Below are 20,072 nucleotides of genomic sequence, written 5' to 3' on the forward strand. Positions count from 1 at the left end.
CCTATAATGTAATGTAATGGGAAGACAAAAATTTACACAAGTCAGACTCCATGACTCATGAATTCAGAGAGCACACAGCCAAATTATGTAACTTCGGTTGGATCCAACTTGCAAAAGAAAATATCACTAGAGAGAAAATGACACAAATGCCCGTAGATAGATAGGTTCCTTACTTTGTGCATCCTCCTCCTCCTCCAATACCACACCACACAGCACAATTGACGACGATACAAACAAAAAACAGCAACGTTTTATTTATGGTTTAGGGAAAAAAACACAAGAGTTCAAAGGGCTTCTTTCATGGAAGAAAAAAATTATCCAAGAAGAGCCTATCAACGTTTTTCTCAACATAATAGATACATTACATACATACATACATACCATTAAAACCAACTTGATTATGTACTTTTAAAAGGGTTACTTAGTTAGCTCGTCCAAGCGACGATCCATGGCCACAGAGACTGCTTCAAGAAACGTAGCCTCACTCGACCCAGGCAACACCGAGTTATGAGCTTCTCTCACTATCTCTTCAATCGCCGAGTCTTTGTTCACCGTTTCTCTGCACATTATGCTTCCTATTTGATACGGCGTTAGGTTTCTCTCAGCGCCTTCCTTCAGCAGCATCGTGGAGATATGTAGTGTGCGTGAGACAGCTTCAGGTACATTCCAGCCATGGTGTTGCAGAAGCGCGATGTCTTGTTCGGAATCTAGAGACTTAATGTAGTCAAGAGTGTCTGCAGAAAACGGGAGTTTGGCTTGCGGCCAGTAAAGCCACTCAAATGTGCAATCTTCAAACTGCAAACACATTTCAATAAATCAGTTCTACTTGTACATATATTGGAGGGATCAATGTTGAATAAAGTTGTGAAGAGAGAACTTACATTCTCGGGCAAACAATAGCCATGATCGATGGGAATTAGAACAGTTTTTCCTTCTTCAGTTTTCCCGGTCAATATGTTTCCAGCATGTCGATCTGCATTTGCCATTCTTATGTCAAAGGCACAGATTTTATGCACTTCTTCAACAGGAAAAGCTCCAGGGCCAATGTCTTCGCAGCTTCCATTGTTCTTCATGAACATTTGCAAAGAACCAACTTTGGCATCATTTGAAACAGAACCGTCAAATCCCTTTGGATAATTATACACTCTGTGAGAGCTTCTGACCATTGCAGTTGGCGGCACACCAGCAAAACCCATAACTTGTCTAGACACAGATCTCGGGCCGCTTTTTGGATGATCTAATAAGTAAGCTGCAACTTCTCTAGTTGCCCCTTCTCCTACCCTAGTTCCTCTCTTCAATCCCTGACCATCTGATGACACGGGAAGCTGCTGAGGATTGTTAACAGCCATTGGCTCCTCATCCATGGGCTTGAAGACAGATACATAGTTGAGACCTGAAGAATCCTGCATCAGATAGGTCCCTCCCGTTCCTTCAGCTGATCTCACAGGTGGATTACCTTTGTTCAACCCATCAACCGTGCGGTCAATCATCTCCTCGAGGACCTTAGGTAATTCCACATCAGGGTTAAGAACAACAAGCTCTAAAAAGACGTGTTTTTTACCAGAAGAAGCATCTTCTTCTCTTATCACAGGAGCGGGAAGATAAAAAGCTTCTTTCAGGGATTTCTTAACAAGCAAATGGATGACAGAGTTGCTGCCATCTTTGCAAATCCCACCAATGATTCTGCTGTCATCAAGCTTCTCCCCTTGAAACAAGATCTCCTGATCATCAACGTCAGGAAACCCTTTGCCCTCTTTAGAGATCCGTTTCTTCAAATAACCAACATTCCTACGACGATCGACATGAAACTGAAAGAACTTGCCGCAAGTGGAGATGACAGTGACAAGCAAAGGGTCATAGAGCTTAAGGACCAAATGCAAGACACTACCACCAGTGACACCGTAGTCCTTGACGCGTGAGGCGTTCCTAGCGAGCTCTCGACCACTGAAAACAAGTTTCTGTCTTTTAACCCTAAAACCATTACAAGTCTGGATCCTAAGTTTGACCTCGGCGATGGAATCAGACTCCAAGATGAGCATAGGCATCGTAGTAGAACCAGAGATGCTAAGGAAGACCAAAACAGAGTTGACAGAGTAGTAGTGCTGCTTTGAATGTTGTTGGTGAGCAAAAGCAAAACCCGATCCTCCTCCTCCTCTATGAATCGGACTCAAAGCAACATCAGCAACTGACATTTCCTATCTTTTGAAAATTCTCTAAATCAAAAACCCTAAAATAGCTCTCTCTCTCTCTCTCTCTCTAAATCATAGATCTTTCTTCTTCTACTACTCGTACGGGTGTATCAACAAGAGACACCCTTCCATGGAACAAAAATCGATTTCGGAAGATCCAAAAACCCAACAAACCAAAAAAAAAAAAAAACTAAAATCAAACCCTAAAAAGCAGACAGAAAGAAACAAACAAACAAGGACGAACCTCTATCTATAGTAAACTCATGATGAGTCTCAACTGAAAAAAAAAAAAATATTCCAGAAACGATCTAAATCGGAAACGAAGATTAATAGAAACCAACAAAAGCCCACCAATTTCTCGAAATGGATCTTCGGATCGATATATGAGTTTTTTTTTTTTTTAATAATTCTTGAGAAACAAAATCTACGGAAGGATCAAAGAGAAGATTTTTGGATCAATAGAAGCCTTTGGGAGAGCTGTTTCTTTAAATAGAGTAAGACGCGCTCCCTCCCTCCTTCCTTCCTTTAGCCTTTTTTTCGGTTTTTTTTTTTTTTTTTTTTTTTTTTTTGCATTTTATCATTAACGCTGTTAATTTTTTCACATTCACGACCTTTTTTTAAATTAAAGCCCTTCCAATAATGATAATATTCCCTTTACCTTTTAAAAAAAAAAATATATGTATTCTATATAAATGAAATTCCTTTTTAGTTCTTTTTAGTTTTAAATATCTCAAAATTAATACGCGCAAATTGTGAATTGATATGTGTTATCTTAACTTCTAAGATATGTTAGTGTTTAACCAAGTACCATTTTACAATTTTTAAGATAATAGTACTTTACCAAAAAAAATTTTAAGATAATAGTATAATATTATTAATGAATCCGTTCTTATCTGATTAACGGATGTAACGTGGTGATGATGCCGTCATCGAATTAACGGGAATATTGACGTGGCTTTTGGGGTTTGCAGGCTACCGACGACGTTATCGTGAGTCATTCTTGCAAATAATATCTTGCCACGTGTCATTCTTTGTAAGGAAACACAAAAAAAAAAATCTAAAAAAAACATTCATTCATTAAAGTGATTGATTAATTTCTTTTAAAAAATAGATGGGATTTAGAGTTAGAGACGGCGACACATTTATAAATTAATCAACTGGAAACATTTTAAATTTTTTTGTTAGGGAAACTTGAACTGGTCTGGAAAACCGAGATTATTGCCGTTGCACATGGATGGGGTCCTCTCTTTCCTCTACCAAAAAAATAAAATAAAATCATGTCTCAAAAGCCTAAATCATCATTTCATTACATAGTTTTATACAGTACTCAATAGTATCATTTTAATAAAGTATCTAAATACATAGTTTTATATGACTAATGAGTCATGTAATGTAGCCGCTAGGTTCGTAGAACCCTCCTCCTGTTTTTATCAATATCAACTAAAATAAAACGAGTCCTGTTTAAGTTCAACCATTCAAGAAATTAAACGTAATTTTCTTTCAACTTATAGCTTTAAATTATTATTGTATACACCAGTAACATAATGACATGCTAATTCTCTATGAAAATATATCACCATGAATCACAATTCACAAATAATATTTAAATAGTTTAGTATATTATGATATATGTATATAAGTATAATAACAACTTTTATAGGATTTTTTTTCAATTAGTAATGGTGAACGTTACAACAACAATTTTTGTATTGTATGTACCACGAAAGAAGGTTCAAAGGAAAGTGAGTCATCATAACATTAATAAAAAATATATTTAAAGATACATAACGTTTCTTTCGACAAGATTCCATTACCAGTTCATGCATCTATATATCCTTTGCTTATATTTCTTATCCTTCAAAAAAAATCCTCAAAATTATCGGTTTACTTAGTTGTGTCCAAATTCTCTAGTCTGACACATGACCAAGTTTAACCAGTTAATATCTAAATTAAATTTCATTAAAAACTTAAATATAATTCGATTTTTTAAAACCAAATAGTAGCAGCATCTAAAGCTTCCCTAAATTAATTCATTAATATAAATGAGTTGTTGAAAATGTCTAGTATGGCCGGTGGCTTTAATCTGACAGTATAATAATCGATCGGAGCTGCTGACACATGTATTTATTTATCAGTTAATGTCATCACGATTTGGTACATGAAAAACAAGGAGTAAAGAAAAAAATAACTCTTTGAGTAATTTAAAAATTCAAAAGCAATTTTGGACGCAGATACAACGACACACGTGTGGACCCGACGCTGTTGTAGACTTCTTCTGGTTGCACTGGTGGGTTGGCTCCTCTATAGCCGTTGCGCTCTCAACCAGTGACCGTTACGAGTGTGGCCATCTTTTGTCACGTGTCCTCATATCATTCGCTCACGATCAAAAGTAGGACAATTTGAATCGGACCATATACTTAAACAACTAGAGACCCCCGGCTTTGTGTTTACAAAACAATCGATCGGTTTAATTTCATAACGGTTTAGGTAACCCAGATTTAAAATTCCCTTCGAATTGAATCGATATCAACAGTAATAAGTAATAAATTATAACCAAAACCAACGTGAGACATGCATTGCATGATAAATAAAAATTTGTAAAATCAGTTTCAGACTTGTTCCCAAGGTATCCGATTCTAGATTCTCTCTAGTCTTCTACTTCGGAGTCGAGTACAAAGCTTGGAAATGCTAATGTCACTTCCCTGTAAAATCATTATACGAGGACGTAAGTTATCAATAACAAGAAAGATGTAGAAAATTTTGAAATAAAAACGTGAACAATTAAATATAGTATACTTGAGGTAAGGTAGAGTCATGTTTTTGAGGATTGAAGGATTCTTAGCGATGAGCTCTTTCCACTCTTCTTCATCGATCTTCCCATCTTTGTTTGTATCAACCTCGAGCATCGTCTGTTGGTAACATATTCAGCATGAGATATTAAATAGGAATATTAATGTTGCAAAATAGATGAAAATATTTAGGACCTGTTCCACGATAGCTTCAATAGATTCTTCCGATATTTCTAAGTCTGTTTCACCTAGTAGTGCGCCCACCATCTTCTTCAACTATTTTCCCACCAAACCATATATCATTACACATCAAAATGTTTATATGCATACATACATCAATTTTATATATTATACCAATTGATGAGATGTATAGCATTTTATCAGTACCTCATGGGGCTGGATGAATCCGGTTCCATGGAGGTCAAAAAGCTTGAACATAACTACAATTTTTACAACATACATACGTAATCTAATTAGTCGAAAACCCGTATACTTGATCTCTTAAATACGCATGCACATAAAAACGTATATCTTCATGATCCTAATTAATATAAGTACGTTACGTACATGCGGACTTTTCATGTTCGGGAGTGTATGGATGGAAGATGCTAAGGGAACGAACAAATTCTCCAAACTCAATCACACCGTTTCGTTTCCTATCAAACATATAAAACACCTGCACCACCATATGCACTATCTCTAATTAAACATTTTTTTTTTACTTGTCGTGACATTGAAAGTAAAAACTACTCCGATCCTCCAATAACTAACCAAGGAAATATAACGAACCAAAATTAAATATGTTAAGGATGCAGCAAGTATATATGTAATAGATATACGAACCCTGTCCGCAAATAGATTTTGCATACTGCTGTTTCTGAACAAAGCCAGAAGAAGCTCTTCCTGCTCATCAAATATTAATTATTAGTTCATTTAATTAAGGTGCAAATTAAATCCTAAATAAAAGTGTGGTTTGTTTTATTTAATCCTAGCTAGCTTTTAAAAAAAAAAAAAATTGAACCCATAAAAAAAAAACAAATGTAATTACCTTATGGATAAGACCATCATCGATAATGGATGTACTAAGCTTCTTGAACAAATTGTGTAAAGCCTCTATCTCATTCACCGTAACTGCATAGATAAATCATATTTTTATATATTGCTTCATATATAGATCTATTTTACAGCTCATAGTCGTTACTCGTTAATCGTCATTGTTATGTCTTGTGTCTGTCGTCTCTCTCTATTAAATAGTCTTTATCTTTTCTTAATTAATTAGTTAAAAAAACAAAAAATTAAGAGAATTTTGTGAGGTTAATTTTTGTTTTGACTTACAGGGAGTTTCGGATGCAAGAACATGAGGATCCTCATATCCACGAGGATGCTTTGTTCGCTTCAACGAGAAGCATTTCACGAATGCCAACATTTTTCAATAACTTTTGGTTTGGTACGTAATAGAATTACAATTTATTGTTCTGCTAAAATAAGCAAAACCAAAAAAACAAAACCAGTTTCAGACTCCCGATCTTAATCTTTGTATCAATGATCCGTTCAGATTATACATATAAAAGAAAAGAAATGATCATTGGATTAACACAAAGATTGATGAATCTGTTTTTTTTTTTGTAGCTTTATGATCTCTGATCATTTTTTATATATGTTCAAAATCACGATCAACGAATCAAGAACATGATGAGACATGCAAGAATTAGGAAGAACACGAAAACATGCTTGAAAGTTGAAACTAAAAAGATGGTCAATTAACCTATTAATTATTAACAAACTCTGGAAAGTTTCCCCAATTTATTTTTGATATAATCATATATATGTGCGAGCTAGCTAAGTAACCCAAAGAGGCCAAGATCAAAATAAGTCTACAGAGTCAAGATCTTTTTGCTAAGACAAGAAAACAAATTTGTTGAAACCCGTAGAGAGATCTCTATTTACATATAGGAAACAGAAAATCAAAAGAGAATGATACCTGGATGATGTTGTGTACCACCAACTGGTTTGGGTTCAGATTTGTTGTTCTTCCATTAATTTCGTGTGTTTGACAAGACTCTAAATTTCAATGATGATTGTGATCGGGCAGACAACAAAAAAGGTTTTGGTTCTCTATCAAATATTTATGTATTGTTGTTGTATCTAATACTTAATGAAATTCAACAATCATATTTATAAACTAATAATAAAAAAGGTGGTGACTGTACGATTTTCGATTTGACCCATAAAGATATATTGTTAATAACGAAAGTTTGTAGCAGTACATAAGCCATGACTAAATAAATTAATATGTAAAATTAATCAGCATCAAAAGGACATTTAAACATATATATATATATATACTCTCCGATCAAGATGATTGGAAGAGAGAATGAGATAAACAAAATGATAATTACACAAATACCTATTAGCTAGGATATTTCCTTTTCATTTTTTTTTTAAAATTGCATTTGCTCCTCGCTTTTTTTTTTTTTTTAAAGTTTAAGTGTAACCTATCCTTTCCTAATAATATTTGGAAAGTACATTTCTAATATAACTTTATGAAGGATAGTTTATTACATTAGAATTTCATTACAAATATATGTTTTAGAAAATCAATTAATAATAGTCATTAAAAACGAAGAGACATTATTAATTTTTGAAGATACAATACTCAATCAAAATGAAGATTATTAAGAATTAATATTTAATTTACTGTACTTTATCTTTGGTAATTTTCCTAGAGAAAAGAAGCAATTTATAATACTAGTAATTAATTTATTTTTGGGTCAAATAAAACTAATAATTAATTTATTTATTTTTGGCAAACAATACTAATAATTAATTTAAGTGGGAGTTTTTGTTCTGTAGTCGGCCAGAATTAATTTACCTCGTTCGTTCGTAGATAACACACACCCCAAAATCCCATCATAGAAAACACAAACGCACCACCTCCCACATACAATTTTTTTTGAAGAATCCTCCTCCTTTGGATTATTTTATTTCAGTGTATTAAGAAGACATTTAGTAGGCATGAACATATATATATATATATTTAAAGGCCCATTACTCGGCCCATTAAGACAAGGTGTTTGAATTTTGTTGTCTTCTCTCCGAAACGCTCATCTCCGTCGATCCTTTGCCGGCCAGCCGTCTCCATCCAAGAAAAAAAAAAATCAATGGAGGAAGAAGAAGCAGCGGCGAGAGAAGTGGTGATGGATAAGGATGTGAAGAAGAAGATCAAGGAAACAATGAAGAAGATCCTGAAACGTTCGAGCTTACTTGAGATCACAGAGATCAAGGCCCGAGAAGAAGCTTCCTCTGAGTTGGGTCTCGATCTTTCCCGAGATCCGTACAAGCTCATCGTGAGAGAAGCCGTCGATTGTTTCATCGAGAAGGCGATTACGAAGATCGAGACTGAGATGGGAAAGCTTCATACTCATACTTGGATATAAAATCTTAGTTTTTGAAATTCTAATTGGTATATCTAAAATATAACCCCTTAATCAGTTTATACAGACCTCGCAGATACTGCATTGGCACCGGTTACACCTGTCCCCTGAGGTTCCTATAGAGTGCTTATCTGTGACACATGAGATTCATGTGGATATGGATAACCAAAAATATATAATAATCATAAAACCACACCACGTCGTCTAACGGCGTAACAAATTTGATTCCTCTCGAGCCTCGAGCCACGATGCTGACAAGTGTCTGACTAAGATTTGACAGAAATTTTATTCAATCGGGGCTTGAGCAGATAATTGGGAGTAGAAGAAGGTCACAAAAAAATACAAATGGCACTGATGATCACCTAATAGAGTAGGAGGCTTGATTGATGCAATAACCCCAAAGTGTATCAAGTTGTGTAACATGATGATCCTTCGATAGTTTACTACTATTTGGACCTCTATAGTCTATATGATCATCTATCTTTGAGTATTTCTGTTATTCAAAATGCATAACCTTTCTAACATTCCTCCATATTGACACTTCAAATTAATTTGCTTTTTTTTTTCTTTTTTTTTTCTTGGTTGTGATTTTGGTGAGAAATTGATACTATCAAAGTGTTATGAAAATGCATTTTATTCCTATAGCAAATTATAATGACATTTACATTTCTTTCTTTGGTAGCTTAGAGAGATTGTGACATTATTTGCATTTACGAGAGACATTTTTTGAAGATTGATTGTACGTATCTTACACTGAAGCCACAAGTACACTTTGTGGTGCTCGTTTGTCTTAAGTAATTCTCATTACAATCAAACTTTTATTCATGGACACCAAATTAATCAACAACTATCCCGTGCTTACAAATTTTTTAAAAAAATATAATATAATAATAAAAATGATTGTTATATTTCTTTTAAAAATTATTTTTTTAAGATAATATTTTTTTAATTGTATATTACAGTTTTACAGACATGTATTTGCATAAATATTTTATGAAATATGAAGTAATAATTTTAATATTATAATTGTGAGCAAAGAAAATATATTAATTTATCAACTATATAAATTTAGTTTTATCAACTCGCCAATGCGAAAATTAAAACAAATATTTTTCCATAGATTGGATAATACATCTTTTACATTAATTTGAAATCTTAATAAATTTTTCGAAATCTAGTTATTAAAAATAAGTTTATTGTCTACTTGGATATAAAATCTTAGTTTTTGAAATTCTAATTGGTATATCTAAAAAAAATATTTAGTAATTTTCGTCTATAATTTTATTAGAGAGAGAAAATAATTTTTTTAACTAATAATTATCTGTATTTTTAAAAAATATTAGCTGTTAATTTTTATTTTTTATTTTTTCAAGTATAAATTAGTTTTGATTTGAATATATATATTTTTTACTTTTTTAGATTTATTTTTTTTTCAAATTGAAAAATACAAATATGAAATTAACTTTAAAATGCGTAAAAAATTACATTCAATATGCGTAACTCATCATTATAGGAAGAATACAAAAATAATACTAATATTTAGATAAGAGAAGGGTCGTCTAAGACCACACAAATTGGTACCCCATCATATTTTCTTGTTTTTCTTCATACAATATAATAATAAGCACAACACGCATCCAAAGAAAACTAAATACGCAGTTTGATAAGATTAAAATGGGTTGTGCATCGTCCAAGCAAGCCAAAGCCAACGTCGTCGCCGACGTCTACAAACCACCGCCGTCGAGTTTTGCGGTGTTTGATGTCAACGCCATCCAAGAGCCATGGCTAAAACTCGAACAAGAAGAAGATGATGAGAAACCGCCATACGCCGCCGTGCCAGCCAAGGTCCCAGACACTCTCGAGGATGATGACGAAGGCGACGCTCCTAAAACATGGGATGAGGTCAGCAAATCTTTAGAAACTAAACTCAAACCCGCCGCCGTTAAACCACCGGAAGAGGTCTCCGTTAAACCTCCAGCCACTCCTCCACGGCGGCTTCCGCGGAAGAGCGCATCCTTCCACACTCTGGACGAGCTTGAAGCGAAGGCCAAAAGAAGCATCGCCGCACAAATCCCTACGACGGTGGTCAAGCTTAAGAGAACGGAGTCTATGTCCAAGTTAAAACCCGAGTCAGAAGATCGGACGGAGTCGACTCAGTCGTCCTACTCAGGGCCTCGGTCAGTGAAGGAGAACATATTCGTCAAGAGAGACAGAGAACGGAGGGAGAAAGAAGGGAACAAGAAACCGGTGATGAACTGGGACCCACTTAGGGAGTTCCCGGAGAAGTGTCCGCCGGGAGGAGGTGAAGGTTTGGTGGTCTACACGACGTCGTTGCAAGGAGTGCGTCGCACGTACGAAGATTGCATGCGTGTGAGGGCCATCATGGAGCAGCAAGGAGTGGTGGTGGACGAGAGGGACGTGGCTTTAGATGCCGGAGTGTTGAGCGAGCTTAAAGAGCTTCTTCAAGACGAAGCCACTGTGGCGCCGCCGAGAGTGTTTGTGAAAGGGAGGTACTTGGGAGGAGCTGCGGAAGTGACGGCGATGAATGAGAACGGGAAGCTAGGGAGGGTGTTGAGGTGGGCACGTGTGGAGAGAGTAGGGGAGGAAGGGAGGCTCACGTGTGAAGGATGCGGAGGAGCGAGGTGGTTGCCTTGTTTTGAGTGTGGTGGTAGCTGCAAGGTGGCTGCGGTCGCGGCCGTGAAAGGTGAAGGGTGGGAGAGGTGCGTCAAGTGTAATGAGAATGGACTGATTCGTTGTCCCGTTTGTTTTGTCAATTAAGGGAGTGGTTGAGATGATGAACACACAAGAACGTATATGTTTGTTTGCGACACGTTTGTTTAATTTCTTATTATATTGAAAATGTTGAAAAAAACACGCTAGGATCTAGCATCCTAGGTATCTCTCACTTGTATATATTGATGGTTTTGATCATTACATGATAAAGGTGTTCAACAATCTCACTAATATATGTTTTGAGCGTGACAAGTGCATCACTTCTGCACGAACACCTTTCAAATCGCTGTTTTCTTTGTGGTCAACTTGCCACCATTCATGTCAAATCGTGCAATGAAACAGAGCAAATATGAGTCTTAGCATTATGGTATGTAGCGATGGGTTAATTATATTTCTGTTTTTGAAAATGCATACAAGTATGCTTCTCAAACTTAGCTTTTAAGAGTTTCTCACACTCTGTTTACATAAGAAAACAGAGCAATGCACAAAAAAACACATAGAAGCAGAACCAAATAAAGAGCGATTTACTTTTGTTCTTCAAAGCAACAAAAAAGAAGAAGAAAGAATCTGACTTTTTTTTCTTAACACATACACAATATTCATGGTCTCTTCAGTTGTACTTCCTCTTCTTTATCTTGAAGGAAGACGATCGGATAACGTCATCGTCGGCAATGAGAACGGCCTCGAGGGGAGTTATTGATTCGGGTCTGGTGAAGTAAGTGAAGAGAAGGTAGATACCATCCAGGTAAGTGTTAGTTTCTCCAGCTTTGTTCTTCTTCCTGATGCTGTAAGCCAATGGAATCACTCCTCTGTTGAACACTTCCACATACATTCCACCTCCTGCCACAAGCAACTACCACACACCACAACAACAAAAAACAGCGATATAAACAAATCTTTCGGAGAGAGAAATGTGCAACTATCGAAACCCAACATCCATTTCGGAATCCTGATTTGATAAAACAAGTGACGACATAACCTAAAGAATCCACACATATACCACCAATAAGAACTGTGAATTGGTACATTTCGATCAGCATACTTGATATTTAAAGAACTGAGTAAAAACGTTAAGGTAAAACATGACTCAGAAGTGCACTAAGGGCTCCTATCTTGTGCAGATTATCTAGTTTCTATTGTTTATTACTTGAAGAGTCGATAACCCCACAGAAGGATGAGATTGCTCTTAATAAAGCTAAAAACCTTTACTTAAGTTTCTACAATGAGAGCCATCTACACTGAGTGAAACCGTTATCTAGAAGATTTTGCTTGTGATCTGTTTATCTATAGTCCATATAACAGAAAGTTTCAAATTTCTAATGGAATCCCAAAACCTCGTCTTCTATTTCACAAATAGAGAGTATCCCTCTGATACGAAACAGGAAACAGGTAAATTTGGAGACTTTTTTTTTTAGTTACCTCTTCGTATTTTTGGGTAAGACCAAGCCGCTCATCTTCAGACATGTCTGGTCTCAAAACCGCCATTGTTTCGTACTGCCTGAGTCCAGGTGGGCACTGAGGTTCCGGTTTGTCTTCAAGGGCAGTTGAGACTCCCGACCCGGGAGGAGAAGTCGGGTCATCGTCCGACCCGAATCCGCCTTCAAAGAAAGTTCCGGAGAAATCAAGAGCCTGAGATTTCACCACAAACTGAGAGCCATCTCTCTTCTGTATCGAGGCAATAGGCTTCGACTTGGAAATGAATGGCCTGAGAGTGTGTGAGAACGAGAGTAGCGGCTGCGAAGATACATTAGGCAGAGGGCAAATTGCGGAATTTGATAGACATAGCGAAGACGCCACCATTGTTGTGTGATTGAGTTGAGAGCTTTCAAGTTTGGAGAAAGCAAAGAGACGATGATGGGGTTTTTATTTGTTGGATAAGAGATGAAGATGTTGGTACACGTTAGTCAGTATGCTAATATGCGCTTTGGGCCTATTTAGATTGGATTCGGCCTGTTAAAGGCCCATTTTGTAAAAAGACATGTTACTGTTTTTATACCTTTTATCTTCCCGATCAAGCCAGTTCGGAGCAAATCAAATCTATAAGAAAAGAATCGTCGCCGGTGAAGAGAAAAGAAGATAGAGAGAGAGAGAGAGAGACTTAAGCCATGGATCCGCAGCTAACGGAAGTTTCACAGCAGTTTGAGAGATTCAAGGCGGCGTTTGCGAGGAAGGATTACGATACGTGTAGTGATCTGTTGTCTCAGCTTAAGGTATACATCTCTCTCTCTCTCTCTCTCTCTCTCTTCTCTGAACCCTAGTTTGATTCGATTTCACATCTTTGCATATATATCTGGTTTATCGAATGAATTTTAGGGGAAAATTGATGGGGTTTGTCTCGAATCTATGATAGCTTTGAATTGAAAAAAATTAGGTTATCAGTGAGATCTTTTAGAAGAAGAGCGTAAGTGCTGATTTCTATATTAGGGGATTGCTAATGTGAGTAGAACAAGTAGGGTTTAGTCTATATTGCAAAATTGAATGGTGAGGGATTCTTATGTTATTTGTTATGTTCTTCAGGTTCTTCTGACCAAATTCACTAGTCTTCCTCCATTGTTCGAGAGTTCACCAAACGCAGCTCAGGAGCTCACTATTGCAAGTAAGGTTTCTGTTTTTATTTAGATAACTTGTTTTTAGGGAGTTTATAGTTTTGCTTTGCCATCAGTTGCAAGGGGTATTTTCAATCATTCTGTCCTCATGACTTATTTAGTTTATTTGGTTTATACTCTTTAAGGGTCACAACACTCGAGGGATTGTATCAGGCTTTACTGTTCTTTAGTTCGTCTTCTATCCCAATGCATGACTTTAGCTTTTAGTTTGCTGTTTACTGGGTTTACATTAGTCTTTGGATTGAGTAATTTGGTAAATTTCTGTTCTTATGGATTATAAAAGTTTGACAATTGGTGAATTCTAGGGGACATTTATGAGCATGCTGTTGTTCTGAGCGTAAAAACCGAGGATCAAGATGCCTTCGAGAGAGATTTCTTCCAGTTGAAACCTTACTATGTGGATGCCAGGTGAATAAAGAACCAACTCTCTCTGAACAGTATCCTTTTCCATTTGGATGCAATGTTTTTTTTTTTTTGTGTGTTCTAACATATCTTCTTTTCCTCTGCACCAGGAACCGTCTTCCCCCATCCGCACAGGAGAATCTTATCCTGGGTCTGAACCTTCTGAGGTTGCTTGTACAAAATAGAATTGCTGAATTCCACACCGAACTCGAGTTACTTTCATCAGCTACACTTGATAATCCTTGCATCAAGCATGCAGTAGAGCTTGAGCAGTCTTTCATGGAAGGTGCCTATAACCGTGTGTTGAGTGCTAGACAGACCGCGCCTGATGCAACTTACGTCTATTTCATGGATCTCTTGGCAAAGACCATAAGGTAACATCAATGCTTCCATCCTTCTCTGGATTAGTTCAGTCTCATGTCTTCTCGCTTGTTATCTCACCTTTTTCTTTTGTGATGACTGAATTATCAGAGATGAAATAGCTGGATGCAGTGAGAAAGCTTATGATTATGTCTCTATCAGTGACGCTCGGCAGATGTTGCTGTTCTCTTCTGATCAAGAACTCTTGAACTATGTCAACGAGGTAAAAGAAAAAACATTTTGTGCAAACACTTGGAACCTTTTTAAATTTCATGAACCCTTGACGCGATTTAGGTTTGATCATCTCTTACAGGAGCACCCCGAGTGGGAAGTGAAGGACGGGTCTGTTGTCTTCCAGAAAGCCAAAGAAACTGCACCGTGCAAAGAGATTCCTTCTCTGCAACTCATCAACCAGACTCTAAGCTACGCCAGAGAGCTGGAGCGTATCGTGTAAGATCCGATTTTTCTCAGTGTTCGTCTCCTCTTGCATTATGTTCCTGGAAATCTCCAGGTCATAAAACTTTGTTATCATGTAATGACTGATATGGAGCGACTAAGTTATGTCTCAAAGAAGTGATTTGGTTGATTGGATTTGGCAAATGAGACTTTGTTACGATATCAATCTGTTCTTTCATAGTCTTCCTAAGCCTCTTACGTTATATTATATTGTTCAGTGTTCACTCGTTTTCGTTTTGTTGCCTTGTCCTCCTTTCCTCGATGCTTTGCTTGAACATGATGTCCGTAATTTAGAGCTAGGAATATATGCTGCATTCGAAATATCGGTTAGGTTAGTTTGGAATTCCGAGTTTGTCGGGGCCGAATGATCAATTTACTCTTTAGTTCAGTTTGGTTATTTGGCTCGGGTTTTGGAGATTCTTCTTAAGGTAGTGTAGCCGATGGGCTTGCTTTGATTAACCATCTAGTCCAAATATGGAAGAAGGAAAAAGTCATTTAGGAGGGACACAATATGACCATTGCCAAACACTTGTCAACTTGGCAGACAGCTTGAAACAAGTGGGGGGGGGGGGGGGGGGGGGATATACGTTGCAACAAAATCTTATGTTTGGGGATTAACTATGATTGATTAACACAGCTAATTTAACAAAGTAGTAAGGTAATGATATCATAAGAAGAAAGATGTCCCCACTAGGAAAGAACACGTTACTGTTAATAAATATGTATTTTAACCAAAAGGGATGAAGTAATGATCCACTTTGGGTAAGTAGTTGAAAGTGGCTGAGTGGTTTCTAGCGTTTTTTATTCATCCGCGAAAGTGAGATTCCGTTTATCATAATTTTTGTTTTGTTTTGGAGGGGGGGGGGGGGGGGGGGGGGGGTCAAATAATTGCTTTGTTAATTATACGAGTAGTAGTATTTGGCTAAGAGAAGAGCATAATAATAATGATGGGAATTAAAGAATAGGAGTCGTTGATATTATTCTACTCAGCCACAACAAGCACCACTTAGTGCCTAATTACGTCTTAAAGGCTTTTTAGACGCATAGAATATGGTAATGACAACTTGTTGGTGCTGGACGTGTAAGAAACGTCTTAGACATAATCAATTCATTTTTTTTTTTTTTTTTTTTTTAAATGTGATACAAATCTCTCTCGGTCATAAACAACAATTGTACATACATTCAATTAAAAAAAAAAAAAAAAAAAAATCGTATCCTCTGATCCTCTCTGATTCTACACCTTATTTACGTGTGTATCGAATTTTTGTCAAAGACAATATTGTCAAGAGAGAGATGGTCAATCAATATCAATATAAGTATTAAATTTTAGAAACTTCCACAAAAATAAATACTAAAAAAGGATGCGAGTAGTAAAATAAATACCAATCTTAAAAAAAAAAAGATAAAATCGAAATTGAGGGAAAAAAAATGATCCAATAATTAAAAATTCGATGCTTTTTTTTTGTGTCCAAAAGAAAATAGAAAATAAAGAAAGAATTTGCATGAAGAGATATTCTAGTGGTTGGGGTAAAATGAATGGTACAGCGTGGAATCAAATATGTCTTCAATTATAATATTTACAACTTGCTCTTCTCCTCCGACGAAGATTAGCTTGAATCACAGTTTCTTCTTGAGTTGTTGTTGGTGTGGTCTTCTCTTCTCGTCGCCTGCTTGCTTGTTCGTTGTTTGATGGAACTTGACGATTTGGATCTCAGCGGCACTTGGCCGTTAGATCAGATAACTTTCTCTTCTAATTTCAAGTCTCCGGTCATTTTCTCATCTTCCGAACAGCCTTTCTCTCCTCTCTGGTCCTTCTCCGAATCTGCCGGTGATGTCGGCGCCGGCGATCTTTACGTAGCTCCCTCCTCTCGCTTCACCGATTATTCCCTTTTACGTAGTAAGTTGTCTCCCAACTTTTAGAATCCTATTCGGATAATGTATGTAGTACTAGTGGATATGCTTCCAACTCCTTTGGAATCTTCTTAGTATTGGATTTTAAGTAAATGTTGCATTGCTTTGATCTTTTTTAGATATAATAAGTTGAATTTATTTGGATCTCTGGTTCAGAATCTGATGATACCACCACCGCCACGACCAAGGAGGTTATTATTGATGATAACCATGCTCCTTCCCCCTTTTCTGGTTTAATGCCCTCCTCGGAGAATCAAGATAATCCAGATTCTTACTGTGCTGTCAAAGCCAAGATGACTCAAGCGCTTCGATACTTCAAGGAATCTACTGGACAACAACACCTTCTCGCTCAGGTTTGGGCGCCTGTTAAAAACCGTGGACGATATGTTCTTACTACTTCGGGACAGCCCTTTGTTCTTGCTCCCAATAGTAACGGCCTTCATCAATACAGGATGGTTTCCTTGACCTATATGTTTTCCCTTGATGGTGAACGCGACGGTGACCTCGGCCTTCCCGGTCGCGTTTTCAGGAAGAAGTTGCCTGAGTGGACTCCCAATGTCCAGTATTACTCCAGCAAAGAGTTCTCCCGCCTTGGCCACGCCTTGCACTATAATGTTCAGGGGACCTTGGCTTTGCCTGTTTTTGAACCATCCAGGCAGCTCTGTGTTGGTGTTGTCGAGCTTATTATGACTTCTCCCAAGATTAATTATGCTCCTGAGGTTGAAAAAGTTTGTAAAGCGCTTGAGGTTTGCTTTTCTTTCTCCTTTTTTTTTTTTTTTTTTTTAATTTTGGGGGGGGGGGGGGGGGGGGGGGTCGGTCCTTTTATCAGAATCCGTTGATCTTCCGGCGACATGAACGTTTTCTACTTGTGTTGCAGGCTGTGAATCTGAAAACTTCGGAAATATTGAACCACGAGACCACTCAGGTTATCCGCGAGTCCAATGTCAAAATCTCGAGTATTCTTTCAGAAACTTTCAAGAACTGTCTTGAGTTCATTCTGTGCTGTTCCTTGTCGTTTTGATCTCCATTTTCCTTTTTGACTTCTCCTTTATACCAGATCTGCAACGAGGGTCGCCAAAATGCATTGGCTGAGATTTTGGAGATACTGACTGTGGTGTGCGAGACCTACAAACTTCCTTTAGCTCAGACATGGGTCCCTTGCAGGCATCGCAGTGTTCTAACTTTTGGAGGTGGCTTTAAGAAAAGCTGTTCAAGCTTTGATGGGAGCTGTATGGGGAAAGTCTGTATGTCTACCAGTGATTTAGCGGTTTATGTTGTGGACGCTCATGTTTGGGGTTTCAGAGACGCTTGTGCTGAACACCATCTGCAGAAGGGACAAGGTGTTGCTGGGAGGGCGTTTCTCTCTGGAAATCTATGCTTCTCTAGGGATCTTACTCGGTTCTGCAAAACCGACTACCCATTAGTACATTATGCACGCATGTTCAAGTTGACGAGCTGTTTCGCGGTCTGCTTAAAGAGCACGTATACGGGGGACGATGAGTATGTTCTTGAATTCTTTCTTCCTCCAGCAATCACAGACAAGAGTGAGCAAGATTTTCTGTTGGGTTCTCTGTTTCAGACAATGAAGCAGCACTATTCGAGTCTCAAGGTTGTCTCTGAAACTGAACTCTGTGAAAACGAAATATTTCTTCAAGTCGTGGAAGCTTCAGAAGACGGAATGGTTTACTCGAAATTTGAACCTATCAGAATACATCATCCAGCACCAATCTCTAAGGACTATCTTGAGCTCAACTCCCCCGAACAGAAGCTGAGCTTAAACTCTGATCTTATGGCTGATGGGTTTGAGAGGTTCCAAACGCTTGAACCTTTACCGGAGGCCAAAACAGTGAAAAAATCAGAAAGGAAGCGTGGTAAAACCGAGAAAACAATCAGTATAGAAGTGCTTCAACAATATTTTGCTGGTAGTCTAAAAGACGCAGCAAAGAGCCTCGGTGGTATGCTCTTAACTTTGTCTCTTGATTTTTGTAATTGTTGATGGCAAACTAAAAGAACTTTGTGCTTTCTTTTTCCAGTTTGCCCAACAACAATGAAACGCATTTGTCGACAACACGGGATCTCACGGTGGCCATCTCGCAAAATCAACAAGGTGAACCGATCTCTAACACGACTTAAACATGTTATAGACTCGGTTCAAGGTGCTGATGGATCACTCAATTTGACCTCCCTCTCCCCTCGCCCTTGGTCTCACCAAATATCTCCAACCGAAAACCAACCACCAAAGAACTTCCCTCCAGCTTCTACATCTCCTCCAAGTTATCTCCAAGATGTCAAGATTGAAAACAGAGATGCAGAAGACAGTGCAGGTTCATCAACATCGCGTGCTTCTTGCAAAGGTAAAAGTAAAAGCATTTCATCATCTACATGTATGTATTCTACTGCAAAATCTCAAGATCCGTCACCATTGTTCTCATACTGTCTCGTGTTCCACAGTGGGTCCTATATGCGATACGCGTTTTGGGCTTCCAAGCCTTCCAACACACAACCAAGAACCAGTCAGGCAGACGGCCTTGGACGATTCGGACAGTAGCTCTAAAAACATAGCTAATTTTTGGACACACTTAAGCTGCCAAGATACAGCTTCTCCAACAACACTCCACAATAAGCTCGTGAGTATAAAGGCAACGTACAGAGAAGACATCATCAGGTTCAAGATCTCACCGGAGTCGGTAAGCATTATGGGACTGAAGCAGCAAGTGGCTAAGAGGCTGAAGCTCGAAATGGCTGCGTTTGAGCTCAAGTATCTAGATGACGACAGCGAATGGGTCTCGGTCTCGTGTGATGCTGACCTCAGTGAGTGCCTTGACACGTCTGCAGCGAAAGCAAACACACTGAGGCTCTCAGTGCATGACGTGACTCTAAACTTTGGGAGCTCATGCGAAAGCTCAGAGGAAAACATGATGTGCTTATGACAATGCTTCACTTGTATACAACTTTCTTGTATGGATCTGAGAGTTTTGTTTTCTGGGAAGAGGAGTTTTAGACAGTATTCATTTTTGTGAGATGTATAAAAATGCATACTTCTCCACATATCAATAGATGTTGATTGGAACAATAAAAATAAAAACTATTACTTGCCTATGTATGTGACTTCTGTTAATTACACTTGCAATTACCCTATACAAAACTCTCTCTGTAATCACTTTCATCATCGCTTTACTAGTCAAGCTCGAA

At 37.6% G+C, this 20,072-nt stretch overlaps 6 protein-coding genes and 1 pseudogene across 8 annotated transcripts; 4 read left to right on the plus strand and 3 right to left on the minus strand.

The window, feature by feature from the left end:
* Nucleotides 1-228: 228 nt before the first annotated feature.
* On the minus strand, nucleotides 229-2,797 carry LOC104704082 (phosphatidylinositol 4-kinase gamma 2). The gene is made up of 2 exons (XM_010420210.3): nucleotides 882-2,797; nucleotides 229-795 (listed from the first exon to the last, which is right to left on the minus strand). Exons 1-2 carry the CDS (start codon nucleotides 2,190-2,192, stop codon nucleotides 418-420), a joined length of 1,689 nt encoding a protein of 562 aa, XP_010418512.2. The 5' UTR covers nucleotides 2,193-2,797; the 3' UTR covers nucleotides 229-417.
* A 1,874-nt stretch (nucleotides 2,798-4,671) lies between these two features.
* Nucleotides 4,672-7,128, minus strand: LOC104704083 (calcineurin B-like protein 8). Of its 2 annotated transcripts, none has more exons than XM_010420212.3 (9): nucleotides 6,960-7,128; nucleotides 6,314-6,453; nucleotides 6,027-6,109; nucleotides 5,822-5,881; nucleotides 5,546-5,654; nucleotides 5,366-5,418; nucleotides 5,174-5,254; nucleotides 4,986-5,098; nucleotides 4,672-4,891 (listed from the first exon to the last, which is right to left on the minus strand). In XM_010420212.3, the coding sequence occupies exons 2-9, from the start codon at nucleotides 6,402-6,404 to the stop codon at nucleotides 4,837-4,839; spliced, it is 645 nt and encodes a 214-aa protein (XP_010418514.1). In that variant the 5' UTR covers nucleotides 6,405-6,453; nucleotides 6,960-7,128; the 3' UTR covers nucleotides 4,672-4,836. The 2 variants fall into 2 exon arrangements, with proteins under 2 accessions (XP_010418514.1, XP_010418513.1); XM_010420211.3 differs by having other exon boundaries at nucleotides 6,314-6,456.
* Nucleotides 7,129-8,103: 975 nt separating this feature from the next.
* Nucleotides 8,104-8,415, plus strand: LOC104705241 (mediator-associated protein 3 pseudogene; annotated as a pseudogene).
* Nucleotides 8,416-9,876: 1,461 nt separating this feature from the next.
* LOC104704088 (uncharacterized) lies at nucleotides 9,877-11,367 on the plus strand. Its single transcript, XM_087457695.1, has one exon. It carries the CDS (start codon nucleotides 10,087-10,089, stop codon nucleotides 11,188-11,190), a length of 1,104 nt encoding a protein of 367 aa, XP_087313821.1. The 5' UTR covers nucleotides 9,877-10,086; the 3' UTR covers nucleotides 11,191-11,367.
* A 175-nt stretch (nucleotides 11,368-11,542) lies between these two features.
* LOC104704087 (small ribosomal subunit protein bS6c) lies at nucleotides 11,543-13,057 on the minus strand. Its single transcript, XM_010420220.3, has 2 exons — nucleotides 12,565-13,057; nucleotides 11,543-11,998 (listed from the first exon to the last, which is right to left on the minus strand). Exons 1-2 carry the CDS (start codon nucleotides 12,943-12,945, stop codon nucleotides 11,756-11,758), a joined length of 624 nt encoding a protein of 207 aa, XP_010418522.3. The 5' UTR covers nucleotides 12,946-13,057; the 3' UTR covers nucleotides 11,543-11,755.
* A 51-nt stretch (nucleotides 13,058-13,108) lies between these two features.
* Nucleotides 13,109-15,152, plus strand: LOC104704084 (26S proteasome non-ATPase regulatory subunit 8 homolog A). The gene is made up of 6 exons (XM_087457696.1): nucleotides 13,109-13,355; nucleotides 13,663-13,741; nucleotides 14,057-14,159; nucleotides 14,264-14,527; nucleotides 14,625-14,736; nucleotides 14,827-15,152. The coding sequence occupies exons 1-6, from the start codon at nucleotides 13,251-13,253 to the stop codon at nucleotides 14,965-14,967; spliced, it is 804 nt and encodes a 267-aa protein (XP_087313822.1). The 5' UTR covers nucleotides 13,109-13,250; the 3' UTR covers nucleotides 14,968-15,152.
* A 1,267-nt stretch (nucleotides 15,153-16,419) lies between these two features.
* LOC104714818 (protein NLP6) lies at nucleotides 16,420-19,979 on the plus strand. 2 transcript variants are annotated; one of them, XM_087457697.1, is made up of 6 exons: nucleotides 16,420-16,866; nucleotides 17,037-17,626; nucleotides 17,758-17,805; nucleotides 17,938-18,835; nucleotides 18,914-19,234; nucleotides 19,332-19,979. In XM_087457697.1, the coding sequence occupies exons 1-6, from the start codon at nucleotides 16,659-16,661 to the stop codon at nucleotides 19,808-19,810; spliced, it is 2,544 nt and encodes an 847-aa protein (XP_087313823.1). In that variant the 5' UTR covers nucleotides 16,420-16,658; the 3' UTR covers nucleotides 19,811-19,979. The 2 variants fall into 2 exon arrangements, with proteins under 2 accessions (XP_087313823.1, XP_087313824.1); XM_087457698.1 differs by having other exon boundaries at nucleotides 16,470-16,866; nucleotides 17,758-17,836.
* Nucleotides 19,980-20,072: the final 93 nt, after the last annotated feature.

Source organism: Camelina sativa, chromosome 7 (genome assembly GCF_030686135.1).
Source record: "Camelina sativa cultivar CO46 ecotype springtype chromosome 7, ASM3068613v1".
Classification (NCBI taxonomy): Eukaryota; Viridiplantae; Streptophyta; class Magnoliopsida; order Brassicales; family Brassicaceae; genus Camelina; species Camelina sativa.